General features: G+C 39.6%; 1 protein-coding gene across 1 annotated transcript in view; it reads right to left on the bottom strand.

Moving 5' to 3' along the window:
* Gne (glucosamine (UDP-N-acetyl)-2-epimerase/N-acetylmannosamine kinase) overlaps positions 1–2,664 on the bottom strand; it is a 61,011-nt gene extending 58,347 nt beyond the window's left edge. Inside the window, exon 1 of the mRNA XM_048783377.1 lies at positions 2,587–2,664. Coding sequence (XP_048639334.1) covers positions 2,587–2,637 — 51 coding nt within the window. The 5' untranslated portion in view covers positions 2,638–2,664. The remainder of the gene's footprint in view (positions 1–2,586) is intronic.
* Between the last annotated feature and the right edge of the window lie 14,623 nt (positions 2,665–17,287).

The following is a 17,287-nucleotide window of genomic DNA, read 5'->3' as shown; positions in this document are numbered from 1 at the left end:
ACCCAGGAACTTCAATTTATTGTGCTTCATGTTAAACACTCAGTAATGCTCTGCTGGCTGTGTTCCCTCTTTTCCAACTCACATTTTCCAACTGCCCAAGCATCTATCTTTTCTGCCCTCCAGCTTCTTTTCTCTTAAGCCTTTGTCTTTTTTCCCACATCTTTTATTGGTGCATTATAGCTGTATATAATGATGGGCTTTGTTACACATTTGCATTTGAGCACAATATAACAATATAATATCAATATAACTTGGCCAGTATCACTCCTGAGCCTTTCTTTACATTGTTGGTCACTGACTCCTTCTTGAAACGTTCTACTTCCTGGACTTCGGAGACACCTGATTTCCTTTCCACCCTAGCCTCTCTGGCTACTACACTTCCTCAAACACCTTTAAAAAGTTACTCTTTCCTAGGATTCTGTATTTAGCTTTCCTTGCATCTCATTTTAATATTTCTCCAAACTTCCTCATTCACTTAAATTGTTCCTAAATTTTAATCTCTAGCCCAATCTTCTTAGCTCAAACCCAATAACCAATTGCTCATAGGACAAACTTCCTGGAATGTGTCCTATAGGCACTTCAGATCAACCTTTTCAAAATTAATTTTTTTTCCTCCACAAACCTGGGCTTTCTTGCCAATTCTATTCTCAGAAAATTGTGTTATTATTTACTAAGTAACCTGGGAGGCATCTTTGACGTCTCTCTGTCCTATACCTCTTAATCCAGTATGCCATGTAATCTTATCAATTTTGCATTTTTTAAAAATACTTATTTTTTTTAGGTATAGATGGACACAACACAATGCCTTTATTTTTATGTGGTGCTGAGGATTGAATCCAGGTCCCGCCCACACTAGGTGAGCACTCTACCACTGAGCCACAATCCCAGCCCCTCAGTTTTGCATTTTTTAAGAGAATTTTCTGGGAGAGAAAATGGTGTATTTGAACATAATAAAATGAGAATGAAAATAGTATATGAGGAGATCAGCCTGACAGGAGAAATGCTTTGTTGAAGAATATTTAAAAATATAACTGGATTATTAAATGGGAGAGTACCTTAGAAGGTAACTTGAAGACCACCCAGAGAATTTCAGAGCCGATGTGCTCAGAGAAACTGCCAAATATTAGGCAGGTAAATGAAATGGTCATTTTAAGCTGTAATATAAGAAAAGTGAGCCAGGTAAAGTGGCGTGCACCAATAATCCCAATGGCTCAGGAGGCTGAGACAGGAGGATCACAAGTTCAAAAGCCAGCCTTGGCAATTTAGCGAGGCCTTAAGCAACTTAGCAAGACCCTGTTTCAAAATAAAATATAAAAAGGGCTGAGGAGGGGCTGGGGATGTGACTCAGTGGTAGAGCATTACATGTGGCACTGGGTTCGATCCTCAGCACCACATAAAAATAAATAAAATAAACATATTAGAAAAAAAGGGCTGAGGATGTATGGCTGGGGTTGTGGCTCAGCAGTAGAGTGCTCCCCTAGCATGTGCCAGGCGCGGGGTTCTATCCTCAGAACCACATAAAAATAAATAAATAAAGGTATTTTTCCAGCTACAACTAAAAATATATGTATTTTTTTTAAAAAAAGAAGGCTGAGGATGTGGCTCAGTGGTTAAGTGCTCCTATGTTCAATCCCTAGTCCCGCCCCCCCCTCAAAAAAAGTGAGTCATAAGAAAAATAGGTGGGGAGAGATAACCATTTTTTGGTAGATTTCATTGAACATATGAGGGGAAAAACCTTAGACCTTCCAGGTAGAAGCTCAGAAAATCTGACTTTGAATTTAAATTTAAGTAATACTAAAAAAGGGGAAAAAAAGTAAGAAATTCTCACTGAAGAAGGCAAATTGAAATTAGTTCTATTACTGCATTAACGATACAGCTAAATGTAAACTGTTGGAAATAATTTAGGAATGTCATCATTTGATTGAAAAGCTCTTATAAGCTATTCCTTGACTATAAATGATCTTAAAACGGAAATGTGATATTGGAATGTGATGATTTGTTAAAATGTCTGAATATCCACAAGCCTCAATAAAAATTTAGGTTAAATAAACTGTATTTATAGCACACTATATGACACATTTATATAAGAATAAACATGGTAATTTCCTTTCATCTTGGCTTAGATACTAATAAACGGTATAAATGTGTCTCCCTCCCATATGGTCAGTGAAACAACGGGAAATAAGAGGGAAACTAGGAAGCTCTACATGCCATCTTTCAAAAGCAAAGGGAAAAATTAAAATAGTTGAGTGAATATTGGACTCTTTGGAAATAAATGGTATTTATGAAACAGAATATAAAAGTAAATCTATTGTGTCCGGTGAAAGTGTCAAGAACCTGGAGAAAAGAGTTCCTTTCCACCTGGAAATGCAAAGAGGCATTGAGTTCCAACACAGTAACTAGAAACAAATAGCAACCATAGAATGACTAACTTGAGTTAGCAGTTTAAAAAAAAAAAAAATGCCATTAAAAAAATGGATGTGATAGATTTAAAACCAAAGTTTCCCTCTTCCTTCTTATAATTTTCCCCTTTTTTCTGATAGCAGTGTCAATAATAAAGCTCTACAGAATTGCTACATAACTTACATGAGGTCCTAGATAGCAGGACTCCCTGTGAAGTTCCACGTTGGTGTCCATCCCGTAGAACAAGTTTTGTATCCTGGTGTGGTAGGAGTTCACGGGCAGAGCAGCTGTTTGTTCTCTTGGTTCAGCTGCCACAGAACTGTCACTAGTGAGCATCTGAATTCCAGGCTAAATCTTAAGCCCCGCCTCTCTGAAAAGGAAGAAAAAAAAATGTGATTCTAAATTCTTTCCGTATTCTTGGACAGTGGCTTGAAAGCAGGAGGACAGTAGCACCTGAGTGTTACTTCCCTTTGTGTGGTTGTGTGTGTGTGTGTGTTGTTTGGTTTTTTGGTGGCACTAGGAGTGGAACCCAGGGCCTCACATATGCTAGGCAGATGTTCTACCACCAAGCTTATCCAACAATTTTATTTTCCATGAGAAAATTTTTCTTCTGCGTTTCCAAATATAAAATAAAAAGGCCTATAATCAAAATCTGAATACTCTTTTTCATTTTGTTCTCACACAATAGTACATTCAAAATGTTTGTTTATGTGTGACTTTGAGCAAACAAGTAAAATGAATTAAACTGGAGGTTTTTTGTTTGTTTGTTTTTGTATTGGGGAATCTAACCCAGGGGCACTTTACCACTGAGCTACTTTTTATTTATTTTTAGACAGGTTCTCACTAAGTTGCATGGTTGGCCTCAAATTTGTGGTCCTCCTGTCTCACTCAGCCTCCGCAACTGCTGGGATTACAGGTGTACGCCACCATGCCTGGCTCAACTAGAGAATTTTTAAAGATTCCTTAATAACCAAAACCTCAAGATATTTGGAACCTTTAGTTTCATGAAACTGAACAAAAATCAATATGGTTGCATTTCATCTAAGTATATTAGAATAGAAAATGTACTACATTTGATAAAGAATTCACTTTGTGCTTTTGGTGCTCAGAGTTCCCAAGTTCAACAATCTACTACACTTAGCCTTATCTACCACATGACTTTATATCCCATGTAAGGAAAGCTATAATACAAAGTAATACAATCTGACATAATTTTCTCATGTACATATATGAAAACAATGTAGTGAATCCCACCATCATGTACATCCACAAAAATGGAATCCTAACTAGAATGAGATATATTCCATGCTTGTATAATTATATAAAAATGGATTCTACTGTTATGTATAACTGAAAAGAATCAATAAATAAACTTATTAAAACAAAAACAAAACAATTTAAAAAATTCATTTGTAATAAGAGACTGTACTGCTGTTTTTAAAAATTAATTAATAGGAAAAAAATTAATGAATAGGTTGAGAAGTATATGGACAAGCACAGGCTGGTACATTTTACTGAACTAGCACAGGGTAGTCCAAAACAAAATTGAATGAAATAGATTGAAGGAATCCCAAATAAAAAACATTAGTAAATAAAATCCAGCAGGGTATTATAGGAATAATAGCTAATAACCAAATGGCAAGAGCAACTGAATGGATGGTTCAATTTGAGAAAATCTTTTATATAATCTGTTACATTAACAAGAAAGAAAAACTATACATATTAGATCCTGAAAGGCATTCACTACATACATTTCCAATTTAAAAACACACAACAAACAAAAGACCTTTCTGTTATATAGGATATGGGAATTTTCCTTAACTCAGTAAAGAAAAACTATCAAAATCTATAACAACTATCATATGTGAGAATGAAATAAAAATATTCTTATGTTATTATCATCACTTTTCACATCACACTCAAAGTTGCAATCAAGACAAGACAAGACTAATATATAAAGAGTAAATACCTGAAAGTAAGAATTGAAACTATGTTTTATGGATTGCACGGTTGTCTACCAGGATAATCCCAAGAAACTCAGTTTAAATAAATATTATAATTAATGAGTGTTTACCAAAGTGACTAAATACAAAACTGCCAGTAATAATAAAAAAAAATTAACAGAAGAACAATTCCATTCACAGAACCACAAAGATAATAGAGTATTTAGGAATTAACCTAATTTAAAATGTGTTAAGAGCCAGACACAGTGACGCAAGCCTGCAATCCCAGTGGCTTGGGAGGCTGAGGCAGGAGGATCAAAGCCAGCCTCAGCAAAAGTGAGGTACTAAGCAACTCAATGAGACCCTGTCTCTAAATAAAAAAATACAAAATAGGGCTGGGGATGTGGTTGAGTGCCCCTGAGTTCAACCTCTGGTACCAAAAAAGAAAATGTGTTAAGATTTACTATATGAAGAAAACTTTTAAAACTTTACTGGAAGACTTAACAGAGATCTCAGCAAATGTACAATGTATGTTCTTAGATGGGAAAGATGTTGATGTTCCTAAGTAATTTATAAACCCAAGGCAATCACAATGTAAAATTTAATTTCTTACTTCTTTTTGGTGATACCAGGAATTGAACCCAGGGTCTCAATTGGACGCTAGGCAATCCACTGAGCTGAGCCACATGCCCAAACCCCATTCTACCCTACCTTTTTTTCTTTCTTTTTCATGGAGACAAATAGCCTCCCAGGTAGCTGGGATTACATCCAGCAAACTTTCGAATTTTTAGTAGAATATGAAATCCTCGAGTTCTTCTGGAATAGAAAATGAACGAATATAACCCCCAAAACAGTTGAAGAGCTGAACACAGTGGTACACACTGTAATCCCAGCTTCTGGTGAAGCTGAGGCACAATGATTGTTAGTTTGAAGCCAGCCTGGGCAATTTAGTGAGACCCTGTCTCAAAATTTAAAATAAAAAGGGCTGGGGATATAGCTTAGTGGTACAGTGTCTTTAGTTCAATCCCCAGTACTGAAGAAAACAAAGGTTTGAGGGGGAAAAAAAAACAGAGAAGAACTTTTCCTATCAGATATTAAAACACAACATTAGGGTAGGAATAAAGGACTAGATAAATGAAGCCAAATTGAGTCCAGAAACTGACCTGTGTACTTCAAGGAATTTAGCGTATGATAAATTTAGGTAGAATTTCTCACTAGTGGGATTATTTAAAAAAATGGTTCTGAGATAATAAGAAATCCAGAAGAGAAAAAAAATCATGTGAATGTCACCTAATAACATACACAGAAATAAATTTCAGATTGATCCAAGATCTACATTATGAAGTATTAGGACAAAATACAAGGCAATATCTTTATAATTATGAGTGGAGAAGAACCAAGAAGTCATAAGAAAAAACAGATTTTATTAAATAGCAATGTAAAACTCCTCATGGTGAAAGACTGGGAAAAATATATCCCATATTAGCGGGGTTGCGGGGAGGAATATCTTCACCGGGCAGGTGGTGCACATATTGTAATCCCAGTGCCTCAAGAGGCCGAGGCAGGAGGATGGCAAGTTGGAGGTCAGCCTCAGCAAGTTAGTGAGGCCCTGTCTCAAATATAAAAACAAAAAGGACTAGGGCTGTAGCTCAGTGGTATAGCACTCCTGGGTTCAGTCTCCAGTGCCTCCCAATAGATAAATCTGTAGATACTAATTCCCAACATAGAGTGTGTCATGGATAACTGCATACCTTATTCTCTAAGGGTCTCTCTTTTCCAGTGTTTCATTTCTTTGAATTTTCTATCAGATCAAGGTGAAAGCTTCAATCAGGGAGATTTCTTATCAAATCTCCGCAGTGGCTCAGCAGATGGACTCACCACTGACTTCACTGAGACAGAAAACCTCCCTCGTCCTTCCTCCCGGAAGCTGAATATTTCTCTATACACGGACTCACTCTCTGTTGCTTGGCTGACTGATAGTAAAAGGAGCAAGGCTTTGAAGTCAGTCAACACTGTACTTGAATTCTGGCTCTGCCACTTACAGTTGATTGATCTTGAACAGTTAATTTTCTGAAGAGATAACATTAGAGGGCTGTTCCTAGGGAGGGGCAAAAGCTATACAAAGCAAACACCAAGTGTGCTTGATGCCCAGTGATTTTCTTCCTCTTCTCAACCCGGGCAGAATCGTGGTGCCGTCTCTTGTGGATAAAACCAGCAATGGGGAAGACTGTCCATCAGTCTCGATGACTGGAATCTCTGTATGTACTAAAGACTGCTTGTAAATGTTATTTTATACATATTATTCTTGAAATCAACTTTAAATCAATTTTTAACTTAGCTTTATCCTTACCAATGATATCTGTGAAATCATTAACATGATAATTATATTTTTTCCAATGTACAGTGAGTATATTTAGATGCTCATTCAAGAAATAAAATACCTGGGGACTGGGGACAGAACTTAGTGGTAGAGAGTTTGCCCAGCATGCACAGAGGTCCTGGGTTCAATCTCCAATATCACCACCAAAAAATAAAAATAAAGAAAGAAAAAAAATATATGTATCTTTGATGCTCTTGATGTGATTAATAGGCTAGTTATATACATTATACATTGTATATGCTGAATACCTTGATAGTCATTCAGCAGATATGTAGAGTGTCTTCTTTTTTTTTTTTTTTAAGAAAGAGTGGGGGAGAGAGAGAGAGAGAGAGAGAGAATTTTTTTTTTAATGTTTATTTTTTAGTTCTCGGCTGACACAACATCTTTGTTTGTATGTGGTGCTGAGGATCGAACCCGGGCCGCACGCATGCCAGGCGAGCGCGCTACCGCTTGAGCCACATCCCCAGCCCTAGAGTGTCTTCTTGTTAGAACAATCTGGCCTGGGTCCAAACTCTTGAGGACGCATGCTGATCCCAGACTGAGAAGATTGATGACTGACTGAGGAGGAAGTTCTACGATGTATCTACCAAGGAGTCCATTCAGGGTGTATGAATCCTAAGCTTTGGGCTGGAAGCCTTCTTCTAATCTTCATTTTCCTCCATGCACTAGGAGGGAGAGAAGTTAGAGAGGGTGGGACACTCTATTTTTCTCTCTTTTCCTCCATTCCAATCCTCTTTCCAGGCAGCTGCAAGAGACAATTGGCTCAGAGCTGCAGAGACTACAGTCACCCTTGCTCTACTTAGACCTACATTATTTTCACTGCATTGCTCTGGGGCTCAGGATCATGCACTGATAAGATCCCAAGATGTAGATTTGGGGATAGGAGTGAAGGAGATGGCACCTTTAGGCTAAGCAGATTTCCACGCCTGTTTATCAGACTTTGCATCACATGTCTGTTTTAGCTAATTCAATGGCTCCCCTCCTTAGCTGTCATATTCCAAGCCTCCTCCTTCCCTGAGGCATGGCTCTGTGGATTATCTCCTTTCTCTTGAGGCCTCACCCTTGAGAATAGGCTACCTGCAGGGTCTCAGCTTCTAGCTCCCTGTCCATTTCTTAACTTTTCCAGTCTGTGCTCTGGACCCACCACCCTCCCAAAACGGCTTTCCTAAAAGTCAGCGATGACTTCTCATGACCCTCATCCACCTCTACAGCCTATGATCTGCTGACCCTCCCCTGGCCCTGGCACCAAATGACCTTCACTCTCCTTTTCAAGGCTTTTCCTGTTTCATCTTCTCCTCTCCTCACCGCCTTGAGGTATGGTCCCTGTACTGGTACTGCAGGTCATGTCCCATGGCCTCTTTTTTTTTTTTTTTTGTACCAGAGACCTAGGGTCATTTAACCACTGAGCCACATCCCCAGCCCTTTTTAAATATTTTATTTAGAGACAGGGTCTCATTGAGTTGCTTAGAGACTCACAAAATTGCTGTGGCTGGTTTTGAACTCTTGATCCTCCTGCCTCAGTCTCCCGAGCTGCTAGGATCACAGGCACCACTGTGCCAGCTCCATGGCCTCTCTTCCTCTCTCAGAGCACCCACATCTGCGCCATCCTCTGCCCTGCAGTACAGTGAGCAGTCAGCTTCACCAGACAGAAAGGCTGCAGCAGTTTCATTTCGTTCAGTCTCAGAGCCCAGAACAAAAAAATAGGAAAGTGGAAAGTCCCATGACATGGCCTCTGGGAAGTTTTGTGGGAACAGCTCAGGGTTTCAGAAGGAAGTGTGATCCATGGAGTCAGCTGGTTCAGAAGAACAAAGACATTTGTAAAGAATGAGACACAACCCACCAACAGCCTTGCTTTCTATTGACAGGAAGCAAATGTAGTTAACTGGTCAGGGGGATATGCAGACATAGGCACCTGGGTTTCAGGGCAGTGTCTATCAAAAACTGTCATAGTAGCTTATGGACAAGAAGGAAACCTGGGCCCTGGTAAGAGTGGGAAAGCCCTCTATGCTAAAGAGCTATGGATAGGATTTAGGGAGCAGGAGGGGCTCTGGAGGACTGTTGGGATGACCTCAGGCTGCTTACAAGATGAGAAGGGATAGAGAAAGGGCTGGGAATTACTCTAAGACTTTCATGGCTGGCACTGGTTCCTGCCACCATTTCAAAACAGTCCTGTTTGCTGATGTTGTCTGTGGAGATCTGGAGATCCTCAGAGAGAAGATTCTTTGTATCGGGCAGCAGCAAAACCTATTTTATTTATCTATTATTTACTTATTTTTATTTTTTTGGTACTGGGGATTGAACCCAGGGGTACTTTATCACTGAGACACATTCCCCAGTCCTTTTTATTTTTTTATTTTGACACAGGTATAACTAAGGAGCTTACGGCCTTGCTAAATTGCTGAGGCTGACTCAGCCTACCGAGCTGCTGAGATTACAGGTATGCACTGCATGTCCAGCAACAAAACCTGTTTTAAACACCAGCAGATTCTTGCTGCAGCCATTAGAAAGCTTTCTGTTTTGACATTCAGCAAAGAGATCCCCAGCAGAGGAGCAAAGGGTACTTCCCTACACTGCACCCAAGTGCTACTGGAAGTCCAAATCCTTAAAATACTTGAGCAGGCCCACCAGAATGTAATGTGGCAATAGAAGCAGGTGGACTGCTCTGGGAAACCTAAGCAGGAATCCCCATAAGAAATTGCAAAACCCATAAGACACTGTTCTGGCCAGTGTGTGGGGTGGGAAGGGAGAGAATGATATCTATAGTTATGGGAATACAAAATAAAATGTGCACCTACAGAGAGGAGGACTTCATTTCTGTCAGCTTCTGGCCATGGAGGCTGCCTTCTGGCTAGGGAGTACACATCCCTTGAAGAATCACAGTACTTGGTCTTGATGTAGGAAAGCAGACATTGGAGTGAACTCTAAACTTCTTCTCTTGGTCAGGAAGGCAGGCGGACAGTGGTGGGCGTGTGTGTGGGAAGATACGATGTTAACTGAGGGCTAAAGAAACAGGATCTATAAACAAGCCTTCGAGCTCTTCCCAGGTAATTAAGGGCATTCACCCAAGCTCACACCAGTTTTTCTTGTTTATGGCTTTAATTTTGCTGGCTGTCCTTTCACTCACCTGTTGATTAAATTTTACACCCTATTTAATGTGCCCTTTTAACCACTGGGCTTCATGAACACCATTATTGTAATTTTCCACTTACGACTTCATCTACAAATGGATGTTGACATCTCTACTCAAATATTTCCTTATTCACCTGCAAAATTAGGACACTAATACATGTATGAAAGATTTCCTGAGGATTAGGTGTGATAATGTATATAATCATCTAGCATAATAATTGGCAATATACACAGTAGATGGTTTTCCCCTTCTTTTCTAATTTCTCATTAACCATCTGTTTAAGACTTCACTTAGAATCCTCACAGTTGCCAACAAGGACTAACACTGTTAAGGTATAATTTTAATTTTTTATTATTTTTCATTTTATTTATTTATTGTGGTTTATTCATTTCATTTATTTATTGAACTCAGAGCTTCTCACATGTTAGGCAAGTGCTCTACCACTAAACTGCATTTGACCCTATAATCTCTTTCAAAAATAAAATACAATTTTTGTGCAAATATACAATTAACAGGGTCATTAATTACTCGTTAATTAATGAAGACGTCAGTAAGATGTTAAGACTGTTTTAAAGGAGAATTTGAGAATAAAAAGAGTCAATATGGACAGGTGCAGTGACAATCTCTATAATCCCAGCAATTTGAGAGAATTGAGGCAGGAGGATCACAGTTCGAGGCCAGAGAAAGCAACTTGGAAAAACACACTCTCAAATTTTAAAAAATTGTAAAAAGACTGAGAATGTTACCCAGTGGTAGAGTTCTGCTGGTTTCAATTCCCAGTTTAAAAAATAAAAGAAGAATCAATGAGAAAAGATAAAATGGTTTTTATCAGTAGTTCTCCCTCATCCACAGGGTTTCCAAGAGTTCCTCAGATGCCTAAAATTCTGTAATATACTCTGTATATACAATGTTCTTTCATACACACACACACACACACACACACACACACACACACACACACATATTTTCTGGAGGGTGGGGTTACTAGGGATTGAACTCAGGGCACTCAACCACTGAGTCACATCCCCAGCCCTATTTTGTGTTTTATTTAGAGACAGGGTCTCACTGAGTTGCTTAGAAACTCACTTTTTTGCTGAGGCTGGCTTTGAACTTGTGATCCTTTCCTGCCTCAGCCTCCTGAGCAGGCTAGGATTGCAGGCCATGCACCACCACACCCAGCTTATACATACCTATTATAATTTTAATTTATAAATTAGACACAGTAGGAGATTAGCAACAATAAGAATAGGACAATTGCAACACTACACTGTAATAAAAGTTATTTTAAATGTCTGAAATATTTATTTAGGATTTTTAATTTAATATTTTTAGAATTTCAGACCACAGATAACTAAAGCTTTGGAAAGCAAGACTGGGCATGTGGTACACACCTGTAAATCCCAGCTACTTGGGAGGCTGAGGCAAGTCCAAGGGCAGCCTGAACAACTTAGCCAGACCATGTCTCAAAATAAAAATTAAAAAAAAAAATAAAACCCAGCTGGGGTGTAGTTCAGTGATAGAGTACTTAACTAGCATACATGGGGTCCTGGAATTAATCTCTAGAATTAGAAAAGAGAAAAGAAGGAAGAAAGGAAAGAAGAAAGAAAGGAAGGAAAATTTTGGAATGTAAAACTACAGATAAGGGGACTACTGTTAGGTGCAAAATTGTTTAGTATTCTGTTACAATAAAATGTAATGTCTGGCTGGGCAAGGTGGCACATGCCTATAATCCCAGCAGCTTGGGAGCCAGCTTCAGCAAATTAACGAGGCTCTAAGCAACTCAATAAAACCCTGTCTCAACATTTAAAAATAAATAAATAAATAAATAAATAAACAAACAGAGGCCGGGGGTGTGGTTCAATTATTGAGCACCCCTGGGTTTAATCCCTGTTACCAGGAGAAAAAAAAAAAAAGAATAGTGGTGCTGTCCATTCAGGAAGCCAATCAGTAGCCATAAAGTACTTCCTTTAAATGAAAAAGGGAAAGTTCTTGGCCTAATAAGAAAAAAAAATCATATGCTGAAATTGCTAAAAATCTATGCTAAGAATGAATATCTAATCCATGAAATTGTGAAGAAGGAAAAAGCAATTCAGGCCAGTTTTGCTGTCACAGCTCCCATCGAAAGAGTTATGTCCGTGGTGAGTGATAGGTGCTTAGTTAAGATGGGAAGGGCATTAAATTGTGGGTGGAAAACAGAAACAGAAATGCGTCCTGACTGACAGCAGTGTGTTGCACCAGAAAGCACTGAGCCTATCTACACAGATTTCCACTAGGGTGATGCCAACCCATCTCAAGTAAGGGTTGGTCACACAGATTCAGGAATGAGTTTGAACTGAAAAAAATGTAAAAATGACAGGAGAGGCTAGGCCTGCTGAGGAAGAAGCTTCTTCCACATTTCTGAGTTGAAAAAGTTGATTAAAGAGAAAAGGGGATGGGGATATGGCTCAGTTGGTAAAGTGCTTGCCTCGCATGCATAAGGCCCTGGGTTCAATCCCCAGCACTACCAAAAAAGAGAGAGAGAGAGAGAGAAAGGACACTGACCAAAGCAAGTCTTCAATAAATTAGTAGTTACTGAGCCTAATTTATAAATTAAACTGTATCACAGGCATGTATGGAGAGGGAAAAACTCAACACATATGCATAGGGTTCTGAACTAGCTACGGTTTTAGCATCCACTGGGAGTCTTGGAACATACTCCCCATGGATAAGGGGGGACTATTGTAATTTCTTTTGTCCATTTCCATTTGGTGGATGAATTTTCCTGATAATGATATATTTAGGAGGAGGCCTTGAAAATTTTCTCACTCTTGTGAGACCATAAAGTCTGGCATTGCTTAGATCTAGACACTCTGGCTCCTAACTAATCTCTTATTCCCAGTCACTGATAATAGGGATTCTCCTCTCCCTGAGGCATTATAAAGATTAGGTAGAGGTGCTTGGGCAGCCAGTTTCAACATTAACCATTTTATTCCTATGTTGGGCTGTCCAGGGACTAGCCATCCTTTATTTAAAACATCCTTCCAAAACCTGCCCCAACTGGCTAACCAGAGTAGTCTCCTACTTGCAAATCCTCAATCCAAACAAACAAAAAGTCACTATCACCTTCAATTTACAAAGCCATTTTCTCTGTTAAACCATCATGCACTACCGTGGACTTTTTTTTTTTTTTAATTGTATTTTTTAAGTGTGTCTAAAATTATTTTTAAAAAGTGTCCCATTTCTTGTGTCTTTGTGTAAGTTCTTTCATAGCAGGAACTGTTCCCCTCCCTCACTACCCAATATTGTATGTTAAATAAATATTTGTTGATGGAAAGGCTACATAGAAGATGTCAGAATAGGGTCTTTCCCTGCTCTGAAAAATTTCTTGAATTCCCCCTGCCTTCCACATAGGGTGCAAACAACTTAACTAGAGGGCCCAAATTCTCCCTGGGTATTACCCATCTTCTCGTGCCAATCCAAGTGTTTACACTCAAACATTTCTTTTTTTTTAATATTTATTTTTCATTTTTTTTTCCAGCGGACACAACATCTTTGTTTGTATGTGGTGCTGAGGATTGAACCCGGGCCGCACGCATGCCAGGCAAGCGCTCTACCGCTTGAGCCACATCCCCAGCCCTCAAACATTTCTTTTTGCATCTCTGTGTCTACTTTTCTAATCTGAAGTGTTCTTTCACATCACCTTCGAGGCTTCTCACTAATGCTACCTCTTCCAAGAAGCCTTCCATGATCTCTCTACTTACAAGTTGCCATTCTTTGTCTCATCCTCTAAATAAATCCAGTGACATGATACAGGCTGCACACACAGACTGCCTGAGTTCCCTCCGTCGTTCTGTTATCTTTAGCAAGTTACTGTAGGAGAGACCAGAATAGGCCACCCCAAAATATGACTAGGAAAATCAGACTATGCCACACTAGAATATACCTCTTTGGCATAAAGACTATCTTGAACTGAGTATTTTGAAAAATTACAGATGTAGGGAGAACTCTGAAAACTGAGTAGAAATTACCCTTTTGCAAGGCAAGGTTAATCTTTAAAGGAAGTCTGCATTTGCATGAGTGTCTTCCTTTCTATACCAGGAAGAGAAAGATAACCCTAAATCACCAGAAACTCTCACCACCCGAGGTGGCACAATTTAAATCTGCACAGCAAAACTTACAGTAGTTTACTGGGCTTTTCCTGGATGTGCCCCGCCCCTTAACCAACCTTCCCCCCACCCTTCTCAGTTCCCAAATGAGGGTTTTTAAGTCTAAATCCAAAGCCACAACTTTAAGATTTACTCATGTTTCTGGGTCTTTTCCATGAATGCATGAGGTATTCATGTTATTAAACTTGGTTTTCTCTGTTTAATCTGTCTTTTGTTTCAGGGGTCCCTTCTGACTAAGAACTAGGAAAGTAGACAGGAAATTATTTTTTCACTTCTATATTTTTCGGGGGGTGGGTAGTACCAAATATTGAACTCAGGGACACTCGACCACTGAGCCACATCCCCAGCCCTATTTTGTATTTTATTCAGAGACAGGGTCTCACTGAGTTGCTTAGCATCTCGCTTTTGCTGAGGCTGGCTTTAAACTCACAGTCCTCCTGCCTCAGCCTCCCATGTTGCTGGGATTACAGGCATGTGCCACCTCACCCGGCTTCCTGTGTTACTAAACCATCTGTGCCTGAGTTTTCCAATATAACTTTGGGAGGAAGGGAGCCATGTCCATATCATAGGGTTTTTCTAGAACAAAATGAGTGTTCAGTAAGAGTTAGTTTTTGCTCCTTCCCTTGCATGATCCTATCATTCTGTCCTGGTGCCTCTTTCAGAGTACTTATGCTCAGTTCATTCTACTATATGTAGATTTTATTTACTTTTTACATTTCTGTCTCCATCACTGAAATAAGCTTCTTAAGGGATGTTTAAGGAACATTTGCTGAATAAATGAGCAAATTAAAAAATTGGATGAATGGGTAATTGGTGCCCTGGCTCTTAGTAAACAGTCCTAATCAAAAATCAGACCTTTTTCCAGACAAGGTAGCACACACCTGTAATCCCAGTAGCTCTGGTGGCTGAGGCAGGAGGATCAAAAGTTCAAAGCCAGCCTCAGCAACTTAGTGAGAAGCTAAGCAACTCAGCAAGACCCTGTCTCTAAATAAAATACAAAATTGGGCTGGAGATGTGTCTCAGAGGCTGAGTGCCCCTGAGTTCAATCGCCAGTACCGCCCCCCTAAAAATAAAAAATCACATCTTTTACTTGTGGTATGAGAGATTTTCTTTAACTACCCAACCTATCACATGAGCTTTCATTCTGCAATTTCAGCCATCTGTTTGATCTGAAGTATAATGTTTGGATAGCCCTGACACCACCTGTAGCACTAGGATATTAGCTACACAAATCATCATGTTTGTATTTGTTTTCTGGGTGTAAGTCAGAATAGTTTTGTTTTGTTTTGTACCAGGGATTGAACTCAAGGGCACTTTAGCCACATCACCAGTATTTTTTTTAATTATTATTATGATTTTGAGACAAGGTCTTGCTTAGTTGCTTAGGGACTTCCTAAATTGCTGAGGCTGGCTTTGAACTTGTGATCCTCCTGCTTCAGCCTTCCGAGTCAATGAGATTACAGGTGTGCACCACTGCACACAGCCAGAGCAGTAATTTGAACATCAGTTTTCTTGCCTGTAAAATGCACACCAATATCTGTTTGGGTTTTTTTTTTTTCCTCCTAATGCAAGCCCTAGGCTGAATAGTATGTTACCATTAATAAGGTATGTGTTCTTGAGCAAGTCACTTCTAAAAATTTGAGTTCTGTTTCCTCACTTCCTGTGCTGGATTGTCCTTGTGGCTTCTCAGTCCATTCCTGCTTGTGTGTCCTCCCCTGTGTCTTGGGAGTTGGACATACGGGAGACTACAGTTCCTAAAGCCCTCACCAACAGGATGCCAGGTTAAGTTCTGCCAAAGAACAGATTCAGAGAGAGCAGAGATTTTTTGAGCAGTGGTGGGTGGGTGAGTAGACATTAGCCGGCTATGGAAAGGTTTTTGCCACATGTTGCAAACCTATTCCTGCAAACCATTCACTTCAGTGCTGCTGGTAGCTGGGATCATTAGTCATTCCTACATATCTTGATTTCCTCAAAGCTGGTAGCAGTTTTCCTACCCTTCCCACAGTTTTTCGGAATAACAGATTTAGTGTAATAGAATCCACAGATCATACAGTTCACCAACTAAGTGTACAATTCATTGGGTTCTTAAAAAAATATATTGAAAGCATTGTGAAATCCTCAACTACAATGAATTTAAGAACATTTTTATCATCCTGGAAGAAATTCCATACACGTGAGCATTTACCCCGAGGGTCCCCCTAACTCTGACCATCCTCCCCTCTCATAATGCAGCCAGCAGTCCACAAATCTCCATGGGATTGTCTAGTCTGGACATTTCATGTTTGGGCGCTTTGTGATGTTGTACTTTGCTTTATTGCACTTCACAGATATCTTGTTTTTATGAATTGAAGTTTTGTGACAACCCTGCATTGAGCAAGTCTATTAGGACCATTTTCCCAATACATGTGCCCACTTTACATCTCTGACACATTTTGGTAATGCTTGTGATACTTCAAACTTCTTCACTATTATTACTCTTGTGGGTGATACGTGAGCAGTGTTCTCTGATGTTAGTACTGCAATTGTTTTGGAGACCACAAATCTTGCCCGTGTAAGACTTAAACCAATACGTGTTGTGTGTGTTCTGACTGCTCCAACAACCAGCCATTCCTCATCTCTCCTCTTCTCCTCAGGTCTTTTTATTCCCCGAGACACAACACTATTGAAATTAGGCCAATCAATAACTCTACAATAGCTGGGACTGGTGGTGTATGCCTGTAATTAGAGCAACTCAGGAGGCTGAAGCAGGAGGATTGCAAGTTTGAGGCCAGACTCAACAATTCAGTGAGGCCCTAGACAACTTAGCAAGACCTTGTCTCAAAATAAAAAATAAAAAAGCCTGGAGATATAACTCAGTGGTAAAGCCCCCCTGGGTTCAATCCCTAGTACAGAACAAAACAAACAGCACCTCTCATAAGAACCCCTACAATGGCTCCAAGTGTTCAAATGAAAAGAAGAGTCATACATCTGCCACTTTTTCAAAAGCTGGAAATGATTAAGCTTAGTGAAGAAGGCAGGTCAAAGGTTGAGGTACAATGAATGCTAGACCATTTGCACTAAACAGTCAGCCAAGCTGTGAATGCAAAGGAAAAGTTTTTGAAAGAAATTAAAAGTGACACAGTAGAGCTGGGCACAGTGGCACATGCCTTCTATAACTCCTGCAACTTAGGGAGCTGAGGCAGGAGAATCACAAGTTTGGGGCCAGCCTCAGCAACTCAGTGAGACCCTGTCTCAAAATAAAAAGGGGTGGGGATGTGTGCAACTCAGTGATTAAGCACCCCTGGGT

The sequence above is a fragment of the Marmota marmota genome, unplaced genomic scaffold, assembly GCF_001458135.2.
Source record: "Marmota marmota marmota unplaced genomic scaffold, marMar, whole genome shotgun sequence".
Taxonomy (NCBI): Eukaryota; Metazoa; Chordata; class Mammalia; order Rodentia; family Sciuridae; genus Marmota; species Marmota marmota.
Note: the sequence above shows the minus strand (reverse complement) of the source record. Positions and strands in the feature narration are given on the sequence as shown.